The sequence below is a fragment of the Synchiropus splendidus genome, chromosome 7, assembly GCF_027744825.2.
Source record: "Synchiropus splendidus isolate RoL2022-P1 chromosome 7, RoL_Sspl_1.0, whole genome shotgun sequence".
Classification (NCBI taxonomy): domain Eukaryota; kingdom Metazoa; phylum Chordata; class Actinopteri; order Syngnathiformes; family Callionymidae; genus Synchiropus; species Synchiropus splendidus.
In genome coordinates this window covers 12,377,520-12,388,840 of record NC_071340.1, presented here as the reverse complement: position 1 = coordinate 12,388,840, position 11,321 = coordinate 12,377,520, and the positions used below count along the sequence as shown (strand labels likewise).

Genomic DNA, 11,321 nt, shown 5'->3' with positions numbered 1-11,321 from the left:
AAAGAGAAAAATAAGAGTAACGAGTGTCAGTTCCAAGTTACTTACGTTGTTTTTGCTTGCTCCTGACGCTGGGGGTCGCTGTGATTTGCCGAAACGGCTTTGTTGGTTTCCATGACAACCAGTTACGACAACAAACGTGAAAAGCGGGGCCAACAACACCAGGTGGGCTTTTTTTTTAGACCTTCATCACGTAATACGACGACTTTATTCGCACAATTCAAGTACTTTAATCTGGCAAATTGTACCCGGAATTATAGAAAACTTCCAGAGAAACTGGGGCGAGTGAAAATGAGGACCGTGTACGGTGGAGAAGAATCACAGTCCACTTTGGATGACCTTGAGAAACATCGAGGTGAAACGAGTGATGTGGAAGTGAGGAAGAGTCAACACTGATCGTTTCGTAAGAGCGTAAAACATCGGTGTTATTGGCGCCATGGCTGAGATCTGCGTCAGGGTGGCGGTGCGCGTGCGACCTCTGCTCCCCAAAGAGGTCCTGCGGAACCACCAGGTTTGTGTTCGGGTGGATCCGGGTTCCAGCCAAGTCATGATCGGCGCGGACCGAATGTTCGACTTCGACCACGCGTTCGGACCCGCAGCCAGCCAGAGGGAGGTCTATGAGTCCTGCGTGAGACCCCTGGTGGAGGCTCTGGTGGAAGGCTTCAACGCCACCGTCTTCTGCTACGGACAAACCGGTTCGGGAAAGACCTACACTCTCGGAGGAGGGAAGCTGGGTGAGTTGTGGGTCAGATCCCAGAGATTTGTGAGATAGTAGTGACTGTCGTTGCAAAACACGTGTTTTCTCTAGTCGATGCAGGGTATGATAATAACTAAATAATAACTAAAACTAGGGGTCTTAAAGTGGAAATATGTTTTTAGATAGAAGACAACATTAGTCTGTCTAAGGTTGATGGATTTAGAACACTAGTTTTGTATTTTATGTCATTTCCTTCTGCATTAATTTTCCGTTCTTGACATTTCTAATTTTCAGTTGACATTTCTGACCTCCCCTTGAGGGACGACAGATTGTTGCAGGTGAATTACAGACCTTTGTGTCACAAGGGGTGACGTAGATTCTGGGCCACAATATATTAGCACTGAATCCAAATTTAAGTGAAATAAGTCACGCAAAATGCCAGATTTGATGACAAAATGACACTATTTTCATGTGAAAAATGGGTGTCTTATTACACGTCTTCGTTCATCAATATTTGGATGCACTGTGGCGACATGGTTAATTTCTTACCATTGAAATAACAGGAAAACGTGGCTTGTCAACTCCTCCTCAGATAAAGAAGAAGGAATCATCGACTGTGTGGCACAGGATTTGTTCTTGCTGCTGGACAATAAGAAAAGGGCCAATGGAGTCGGGTCGACGGTTCGAGTCTCGTACGTGGAGGTTTACAGAGAAGAACTGCTGGATTTGCTGGAGCTCAACACCAGTCAGAAAGGACTTCACATCAGAGAGGACGACAGAGGAAATACAGGTGATGACCTCATCTTTACTGAACAGCCAGCCATTTCTTAGCCAGACAAGCCAGTCCAATGAGACTGACTTGTACAGTATGAGCCCTGCATTTGTTGGTTGACTAAAGTGTCTTGCAGGCAACAGGTTGAAGGTCGTACAGCTGTCACAATTTGATTCCTAAGAAATGGTCTAGAACAGCGTTTCTCACTCAATCACGGAGTCGCAGCTGCGCAAGGCGCTCTGCTTCGCACACACACACTAAAGTAAATTCATAAATCATGGTATATTTTGCCATATTGTCCACCCCTTTCTGTTGACAGTTTTTTAAACAAATACACTTTCTACAATTTTCTTTGGTGGTGTGCCTTGGGATTTTTTCAATAAATGATGCAAGCCACCGCTTAGAAAAGGTTGAAAATCACGTGAACATCTGGTTTCCCAGAATTATTATCTCCTTCCAGTTACTGTTGCAGAACTGAGATGGACTGGGTTCTGATTTGTGGTCTTGGGTGAAGCTGTGTTTCACAATGTTTTTTTTTTCAGTGGTGAAAGGAGCCAAAGAGACGGTGGTGACTTCAGCGGAGGACCTCCTCTCCGTTCTGGGCACAGGCAATGCCCTGCGCCACACTGGCAGCACCGGGATGAATGAGCAGTCGAGTCGCTCGCACGCCATCCTGACGCTCTTCCTCACCCAGCAGGAATCCCACTCGGTGCTCTTCTCTAAGATCTACCTGGTGGACCTGGCAGGTTCAGAGCGAGCCGGGAAAACAGGAAACACTGGCACGCGTTTCAAAGAGTCTGTGAACATCAACAGCGGGCTGCTGGCGCTGGGTAATGTCATCCGGGCCCTCTCTGAAAATGGACGAAACCGGCCAGGGAGCCACTTCAGCAGCGCCCACATCCCGTACCGTGATGCAAAAATTACCCGGCTGCTCCGCGATTCGCTCGGAGGCTCGGCCCACACGCTCATGGTGGCCTGCGTCAGCCCCTCCGACCAAAGCCTTCCTGAAACACTCAACGTCCTGCAGTTTGCCTCCAAAGCGCGTCACATTCGGAACCGACCAAGAGCCACCTCTGGCCTGGCTGAGTACAAACCTTGTGTGACAGCGTGGGACCCTGGGGAACCTCCACTGGAGGAGCAAGAGCACAAAGCAAAGACTCCTAGCACTGTGAAAGATGAAGATGATGAGACGGAGAAAGCAGAAAGTGTGGAGGGCCAGAATGATCAGGAAATTCACCTGACAGATAAAGAAATGGACCAGACAGAACCATTCCGTTATCGACAGCTTGTTCAGGAAGCCGCCACTCTCCTTGCGGAGGCCAGAAACTCCACCGAGAACATGTCCTTTCGGCAGCGTCTGCAGGAGTGGCAGGAGAGATTCAGTCACTCGCATTGGCCTGATGATCCGTTGGAAGGAAACCAAACACTCCATGCGACCATCTCACAGCTGAGAGAAGAGCTCCCAAACTGTGAGGTAGGAAGACAGCAATGACACCACGATAAAATAGAATGTTAGGCCTGTTTCTTGACATCCCATTTCTTGGAGACATGTGAGAGGAACACTGTATTTCCCAGGACGCTCAGAGTCACCAGAGTGAAGCGGAATCCTGCCACGAAAAGAAAGACATCGACAAACTTCTCCAGGCATGTGAAGCTCATCTGCAAGAGCTCGATGAAGAGAAGGAGCGAACCCGTTTGCAGGTGAGAACGAGACACGTTGGTATGACAATCTAATGGAACAAGGCTTCATATGTGCTTTGTCTGTGGCTGGTTTAGAACAAACAACTGGTGGATCATCAGATTCTCATCAGTCAGCTGCGTGAGGAGATCAAGAGCTTGAGAAGAGGAACATCAGGAACAAAGGTTTGTGGGGTTCCAGAGAAGAGACCGTCCAGTGCCCCCCTGGACAGACAGGAGCTTAAAAGCAAACCAGATAGGCAGGTGGGTCGTCCTCCTCTGTCTTTGTCTTTCAAACTAATATCTGCACGTGGCCTAAGAGCGCCATCTCTAATATGTTTGTGCGACTAGATCCACTCCAGTCCTCCTGTCTGTTCGCTGGAGAAACTCACTGCAGCCTATAAGATGCGAGGTCAACTCCTGCTGGCTGAGCTGGAGATGAACAGCGGAGCTTACGCTCCAGTGTTTCACGAGGCGAACAGGTTCCAAGAACAGAAGGAGGACCATGATGGGGCTGGAAAAAAACGTTACAGGTGATGAACCTGAACTTCTGGGTCACACAATATGCCACAGCTGAGTGAAATAAATAGCTATTACACTCAATAAATGTGAAGCAATTCATGATTTTATCTCATGCTTTCCGGTGTTCTGTACCTGAATGCAATTACAACACAGTATTGACAGTGATATTGACATGGAGCTCCTATCCATGAACAGCAAATGTGCTGACCATTCTTTCTTTCTGTTGTTTCTTCAGGCCGTCTCTGAACTCCACATGGACCGTCCGTCAGAAGAAGTCCTCCCAGAAAGACCAAAGCAGCGAAATATCTAATTTATTCTCACAACAAAACCAGCAAAACTCAGGCAAGTCTGCCCAACACTGTAACAAAAGTCTGCTGAAGGTAACTCTGTAACAGAAACAGAAAGTGGTAAATAAAGGTTTTAGATTTGACACTATCTGGGAATTCATGAAATATTTTTAGTTAGTAGAAGCTGAGTCAATATGCAAAGTTATTTAAAATTTTAGTTGAATGCTCTTTGTACCTTTTAGATACCAAAGACAGCGCCTGGAGAACCACAGGCCAAAGAGTCAGTGTGCTTCAGCGAAGAATTCATGAGTTGTCTGTCAACATGAGAATGAAAGAAGAACTCATCAAAGAGCTGGATAAGACAGGTCTGTATTTCTCTCAGGATCATACTGCAGAATGTTCAGCGGTAATTGTCTCTGTCCATGTGTTTAAGAATTTACAAAAGTATTTACAAGATGTGGTAAAAGGTTGGATGGAATTTTCATGTAAAAGTGGTTGAAATGCAACTCTCCACACGTCTGTCCTTCCGCCATGCAGACATGGAGACCAGAGCAGTGAGCAGACATGGCCGAGAGAGCGGAGACGGCAGCGACGCCGACGTGCTGGCGAGGTTGTCCGTGCAAAGTCGGCAAACACGATCAGAACTTCATCTAAATCTCCAGCAGATGAGACTGAAAAGAGCCGAACTTCAGAACCAGCTGAAGCAGGAGCAGGACGCTTGTAACAAGGGAGGTGGATTACGCTGCCAAGAGGTGTGTTTGCTGTTCATTACCTGCAGGGAAATCTTGGCGCAATGTATCGAAGTTGTAGTTCACGTTCCTATAAAGTGCCTCTCTAATACATTCACCTGACCCTTCTGTGTTTTATTCAATAATAAACCCAGAATGTGTTTTCATCATTGATGAACTCTTTGCAGGAGGGAAGCACAGACTTCATCATCTGTAAAAGCAACCCACAGGAGGAGTCAGTGGAAAAGGTAATATTCATGGAAAACAGTCCTGCCCCAACTTAATCTTCCAATGACAAAAAAATCCTGGATCCAGACGGCCATCTTGATCGCTCCCAAAACTGAATAATGTGTGTGTTCCCATGTCACATATTTCCTGAAAAATCCCATCCATAACATTTCAATGTTTTGATTTTGGACACAGACAGACAAACAAACCAACGCTGTCAAATACATAACCTCCTCAACCCAAACAGTTTGCTTAGCTTCACTGTTCCTTCTCTTTCTTAAATGAACTTATGATCACGTCTTTTTGCATCTGTTTTCGATGGTTTTCCTCTCAGAACTGTGACACTCGCTGGCTGGAGGAGGCAGAGGAAGAGTTTTTGCAGAGGCGAGCGAAGCTGGAGGACTGGGAGGAGGACCTGAGGATGAGGGCGGAGCTACTCCTGCAGAGAGAGCAGTGTTTGGAACAGAAGAACAAGTTGGAGGTCAAGAAGTTGCGTTCTAGTCAGGTACGCACACGTCTGTCTGCCAGCTCCTGCGGATGATAAGGTTTAGACCAGTGGTCCCCAACCATTTTTTTTTTACCATGGACCTGTCAACGCTTGCCCATTTGAACGCGGCCCGGGTATGAAGTTGCCACTTCGAATCGTCAGATAAGGCCTCTGCATGTTTGTGTGCTTGGCACGTGGGAATCACCGACCATGACAAATCCCTATTTCAAGTACGACTCCTGCTATTGGCTGTTAAAAACTTTCTTTGTCATGGAAGTCGTGTCTCTTCACAGAGCCTTTTCTTCTTCGAAAGAAACTTTCCAAAGACGGCTGTTTCCTACTCATTTTGCGGGTTTGTGGGTTACATTTTGGCTCTCAAGTGACCGAGGCTTAAGGAAGTGAATCTGGTCATTTTTTAAAATAAAAGCTTTTTCAAAAATAAAAGATCATTCAAACTCAGTACATAAAACGGAAATAATTATTTGTTGTGCGGCCCAGACCGGTACCGGTTCCCTGCCCCCCAATGGTTTAGATCATTCACTTCCCGTTCATGTGCATATAAACAGCAGAAAGATCAACACTCCAGTCTGTGGTCTCTGCACTGACATCAGAAACTGTTCACTTGTAGGCTCTGAGTCAGGACCTGCTGCACGTGTCAGTGCGGCTGGAGTCTCTGGAGGAAGAACTACAGAGCCGCGACAGGAGAGCCCGAGGACTCACGGTGGAGGAGCTGGAGGAGGAGAAAGACTTGCTGCTGCGGCAGAGAGACACTCTGGACTCGCAGTTGAAGGACCAGAAAGTGCTGAATGAAGAGGTTAGTGCTGCAGTTTTGGGTTTGGCTGGAGTTTTAAACGATTTAATATTTTTATTTCTTGAAGGAAGAGCAGTCCAGACTGCAACTGGAAGAAGCAATAGAAGCGCTCGATGCGGCGCTGGAGTTTAAAAATCGCTCCATCCAGGACAAACAGAGGAGTCTGTCCATCTCTGACTCTTCCTTGAGTCAATCCCAAAGCAGTGAACCTCCTCAAAATATCATCATGAAGCTGAAGGAGCTCTCACATCCTGAGGTGTCGGAGCTGCTAGTCAAGTACTTCAATAAGGTGCGCTTTTTGTCTTTGATCTCTTTCGTTCTGAAATACTGTACGATTAAAATATATGTATGTCTCTCCCTGTGACTTGCTCACGGATATTTTTTTCTTGTAAGACCAAAACTGCTTACAACCATGAGTGCTGAATTTCAAAGTGCTATAGAAAGTCATTGCCAAATAAATAAATAAAATCCATGTGACGGAAAGTGTGACTGCAGCAGTGATGGAGGAGGCAATGATACGACCAGCAGCTACCTGCACTCAGATTAATGGAAGGCGCCAACGTTTCTTTACATTAAATAAATCATCTTTCATTAGTCTTTGGTCGTGGATTGAGCAACATTTTCTCAATCCTCCACCGTTGCTGCTGGCAGTGTGTGTTGACCATGACAGGTCCATAACAGTACTGCGATCTGCTGTCCGACTGAGCACATTGCACTCGGATATGTGACTGTCCCAGTTATTTTCCACTTACAGAGATCAGAGTGGATCTTAATTTCAAAGACGCATCAGCGTGAAAAACAATTGACCTCGACGTGATTTGAACACGCAACCTTCTGATCTGGAGTCAGACGCGCTACCGTTGCGCCACGAAGTCTGTGTTGTTATAGTACATGAGGTCACCACGAAGCTGAAATGCTTTTAAATACCCTCGTCTTTTATTGCGAGATAATTTGCAGCTTGCTTGAATGTCATTTGGTTGATAAAATTATTAATCCGTGTTCTTCATCGTCTTTTGTTGCCTGAAAAATTAGAAGCAGGTGTGACTGCAAGAAAAACAAATTTGGGTGGGCGCTTTTAGCAGCAACCGGCTTCCGTAGCGACTCTGGTCGCTGGTACCTGACTAAGGAAAGTACAGTGGTACCTCGGTTTTCAAACGTCCCAGAATTTGAACAAATCGGAGTTCGAAAATCCAGAACTCGAACGGCCCCGAAAAACGCCGGAAAAACATAACGTGCGTGGACCGATCAGCTGACCCACAACACGCTTTGTTATTGTGTATAACGCAGCCTCTGTATGCAGACGTGTCCCGTTAGCTACATTTACTGGCTGTTTTTTTCTTCATATTGAGGTGTAAAACCTTTCCTGTCTCCGCACTGGACCGTGGTAGAGTGTCACAGGGGAGGTGCTCGCTCTCCACACCTCCGAGGCTGGAGCGCTCACTCCAGGGTTTGATGTCCTGTTGGAGCTGGGACAGGGATGAGGCGAGTCTGGGACAGAGCGTTACTTGGTTTATGACTTTGTCACAGCCAAACTGCACAGAAGCGCACATTCAGAGCTGGACACGCACCGGGCACCTCTTCACTTCTGGAGAGACGTCACTCACTCGGCAACCCCTCCCACATGCAGCGGCCACACACATAGAGGAACAGTGCACCTGCAGCAGACACTCTACATTCACTCCTACAAAAGCCTCTTTTAAGGCTTGGAACACATATTTCTTTTTCCATTCATTGTAATGGGAAAAATTGATTCAGATGTCGAACAATTCGCTTCTCGAACGGCCGTCTGGAACGGATTGTGGTGGAGAACCGAGGTACCACTGTATTGGCCTCTGTGAACAACAGCGGTGCTGCATCCTGCAAATATACTGAGGACTTGTTCACGGATGCTTTTTCTTGTAAGCCCAAAAACTCTGCTAACAACCAGGAGTGTTGTAGAAAGTCATTGCAAAAACAATAATAATAATAATTCATAAATCCACCTGACGAAAACTGTGGAAATCTGTGCACATGGCTGCAGCAGTGATGGAGGCGGTAATGATAGGCCAGCAGCTACCTGCACTCAGATTAATGGAAGGCGCCAACGTTTCTTTATATTAAACAAATCAGCTTTTATTACTCTTTGGTGGTGGATTAAGCAACATTTTAAGGAACATCAGGCCTCCATTGTTGCTACTAGCAGTGTGTGTTGACCATGACTGTAACACTACCACGATCTGATTGATCGGATTGAGGACATCGCAATCAGAATGTATGTGCTGTCCCCGTTATTTTCCAGTTATAGAGGTGAGAGTGGAGGTTAAATTTCAAAAAAGCATCAGCGTGGCACAAACAATTGACCTCGACGTGATTTGAACACGCAACCTTCTGATCTGGAGTCAGACGCGCTACCGTTGCGCCACGAAGTCTGCGTTATCATTGTGCGTGAGGTTACTACGAAACTGAAATGCTTTTAAACGCCGTCGCCATCTGTAGTTTTATTGCGAGACAATTTGCAGCTAGCTTGAATGTCTTTTGGTTGATAAAATTATTAATCAGTGTAGTTCATCGTCTTTTGTTGCCAGGAAAATTAGAAGCAGGTGTGACTGCAAGAACAAAACTTTTTTTTTTTTTTTTTTTTTTTTGGGTGGGCGCTTTTGGCAGCACCCGGCTTCCGTAGCGTCTCTGGTAGCTGGTACCTGACTGAGGAACCTCTGTGAACAACAGCGGTGCTGCATCCTGAAAATATAGTTGCAAGTATACTGAGGACTTATTCACGGATAATAATAATAAATCCACCTGACGAAAACTGGAAATCTGCGCGCATGGCTGCAGCGGTGATGGAGCAGGGAATGATAGGCCAGCAGCTACCTGCACTCAGATTAATGGAAGGCACCATATTTCATCCTGTTCTACTGATGTAATAATATGAGTTTATACCAGTCCTTCTCAAATAGTGGGGCGTGTGTGAAGCTACAAAAAAGTGTTATTGCACTTTCACTCATGATTTTTTTTTTTTATTTCAGGCAATTGCTCCACTTGAAGTCTTTTCTGTTACAGACAAAAACAATGTGAATATGTGAATAATGTTGACAAAGATACAATGTCAATGCAAAGGTGTACTTATAATAATAATTATATGGACAAATGACCCTATTTACGGGGGGAGGTGCAACAGAAATGAATTGAGAAGCACTGGGTTACATTCGAATTCTAATTACTGTGGCCCATAACCTGTTTATTAATGCTCAGGTGGTTTGTCTGCGTGAGGTGGAGCGTCGCTTGCGCGTCCAATGCGAAGAGTTGGAACTTCAAAGTAAAGAGCAGGAGGTGATGCTGAAGGAGAAGGAGGCCGCCATGCAGTGCCTGGCCCTGGACACAGACCGCCGGCTGACCCAGCAGCAGAGGGACCATCAGAACAGCATTCAGCTGCTGCTGCAGGGACTCAAAGGTGAGCTGTGCTGAGGAGGCCTCATGGAGACGGGGGAGTAGGCCTCAGTAGACAATCTAACTAGTGTTTAATAGGTTTAGATGTGAACAGTACTTTCTTTCGTGGTGTTAAAAAAGTATGAAAGAAAAAAATCTCATTGATAACTGGTATAGTTAAATATTATTTCTTCATAAAGAGTATCAGTTTCTCTCTAACCTAATGTGGGCCACGCAAATACAAGTAAAGGGCCACATGCAGCCCCCATGCCATGCTTTGCTTAGCTTTCTACATGATCACTCCTGACTAAACTCATTCCTGTCTCTCTCCATGTGCGACTGCAGAGGGCAGCTTAGGAAATAACGGTGACCAAGAAAGAATGCAGCATCTGGAGAAAGAACTGTTTTTCTACAAGACTCATTATCGGAAGCTGGTGAGAAAATCCCGAGACGTGCCCGGCAATAGTCAACAACAGCACCCCGACACTCACCCGGGACAGACGCTGGTGCACCGGCGGGCGGACCCAGCACAGATGCCAGCGGATGACACTCAGGCCAGACCTTTCACAAAGGTCCACCATGACCGAAAAAAGACCCACGACCCTCCGATGGAGAGGCGCCAGTCTCCTTACTCGACATCTCTCGCCAAGAGTCAAAGCAAAGCCAAACACCTGATGCTAGCGTTGTCGCAGGAGACCAAAACATCATCTCACTTCGGAGAAAACGCGGAGGTGGCTCCAGCTCGCGTGCGACGCAGGCAACTGAGGCAGATCTCACCGACCGAGCTGCAGCAGAAGGCAGTCACCACCAGGGGGCGCCATCTTGAGTTTGAGAGCAGCACTGAGTGCCTCTCTCTGGACTCTATTGACCAGCAGTCAAACAATGTCGATTAATAATGTGAGACAGTGATTATAATTCTTTATATCGCCTCGGATATTAATGTATTAAAATCTGATGCCTTGAGCAATATTTGTTGGATAAGCGAATAGTTTTGTCTTCACAAATCATGAATTATGGGTATTTAAATAGCTAGTTCTGGTTGACAATCTTGTGTGTTAGTTATATTCATTGTTTCAAAATGAACTGGTGGGGTTTATATGCAAGTGTTGACACTTCTCATAGAATCATAGAGTTGTTTCTAGCAATTGAAAGTCTTGCTTAGATTAATGTGAGGTTTCTCATCGAGTTGTGTGTTCTGTTTCGTGTGTGCCATGGTGAGGAAAATTGTCTGTTGAGGGCTCTTTTAAATGTCCCCTCAAAATGTGCCTTAATTTATTTCCTGTCTTCCACTTTTTCAGTCTCTGATATTTGCACTTGAAATATTTTCACAGTTTGCAGAAAATGCAAAATGTCTGTTTTTTCTAAAATATTATTTTGTTATTTATGACTTTTATAGCGCCAAAAAAGTGAATGCATTTTTTCTGCTGTTCAATAAAATGAAAAGTCCAAACTGAGTAAACAAACACACTCTTTGAAACTGGCCTGTCTGAGTGTTTAAAACACAATATAGAACCGAATCACTGAAATAAATAATCTTCAATTTGTCTTTGGTGGTGGATTAAGTAACATTTTTTTCTCAAGCCTCCATTGTTGCTGCGGGCAGTGTGTGTTGATCATGCCTGTAACACTACTGCGATCTGCTGTACGATTGAGCACATTGCACTTGGTAAGTATGTGCTGCCCCAGTTACTTTCCAGTTACAGAGGTGAG

At 45.6% G+C, this 11,321-nt stretch overlaps 1 protein-coding gene and 2 non-coding genes across 4 annotated transcripts; 1 reads left to right on the top strand and 2 right to left on the bottom strand.

Annotated features, from left to right (window-relative positions):
• Positions 1-116: 116 nt before the first annotated feature.
• On the top strand, positions 117-11,129 carry LOC128763102 (kinesin-like protein KIF27). 2 transcript variants are annotated; one of them, XM_053871899.1, is made up of 16 exons: positions 117-162; positions 258-731; positions 1,287-1,484; positions 2,009-2,940; positions 3,042-3,167; positions 3,243-3,407; positions 3,495-3,676; positions 3,901-4,007; positions 4,195-4,317; positions 4,490-4,704; positions 4,869-4,928; positions 5,243-5,413; positions 6,024-6,209; positions 6,274-6,495; positions 9,438-9,636; positions 9,957-11,129. In XM_053871899.1, exons 2-16 carry the CDS (start codon positions 434-436, stop codon positions 10,502-10,504), a joined length of 3,732 nt encoding a protein of 1,243 aa, XP_053727874.1. In that variant the 5' UTR covers positions 117-162; positions 258-433; the 3' UTR covers positions 10,505-11,129. The 2 variants fall into 2 exon arrangements, with proteins under 2 accessions (XP_053727874.1, XP_053727873.1); XM_053871898.1 differs by lacking the exon at positions 117-162 and having other exon boundaries at positions 191-731.
• trnaw-cca (transfer RNA tryptophan (anticodon CCA)) lies at positions 7,010-7,081 on the bottom strand. The gene has a single exon. It is a non-coding gene; the product is annotated as a tRNA-Trp (tRNA).
• trnaw-cca (transfer RNA tryptophan (anticodon CCA)) lies at positions 8,543-8,614 on the bottom strand. Its single transcript has one exon. It is a non-coding gene; the product is annotated as a tRNA-Trp (tRNA).
• Positions 11,130-11,321: the final 192 nt, after the last annotated feature.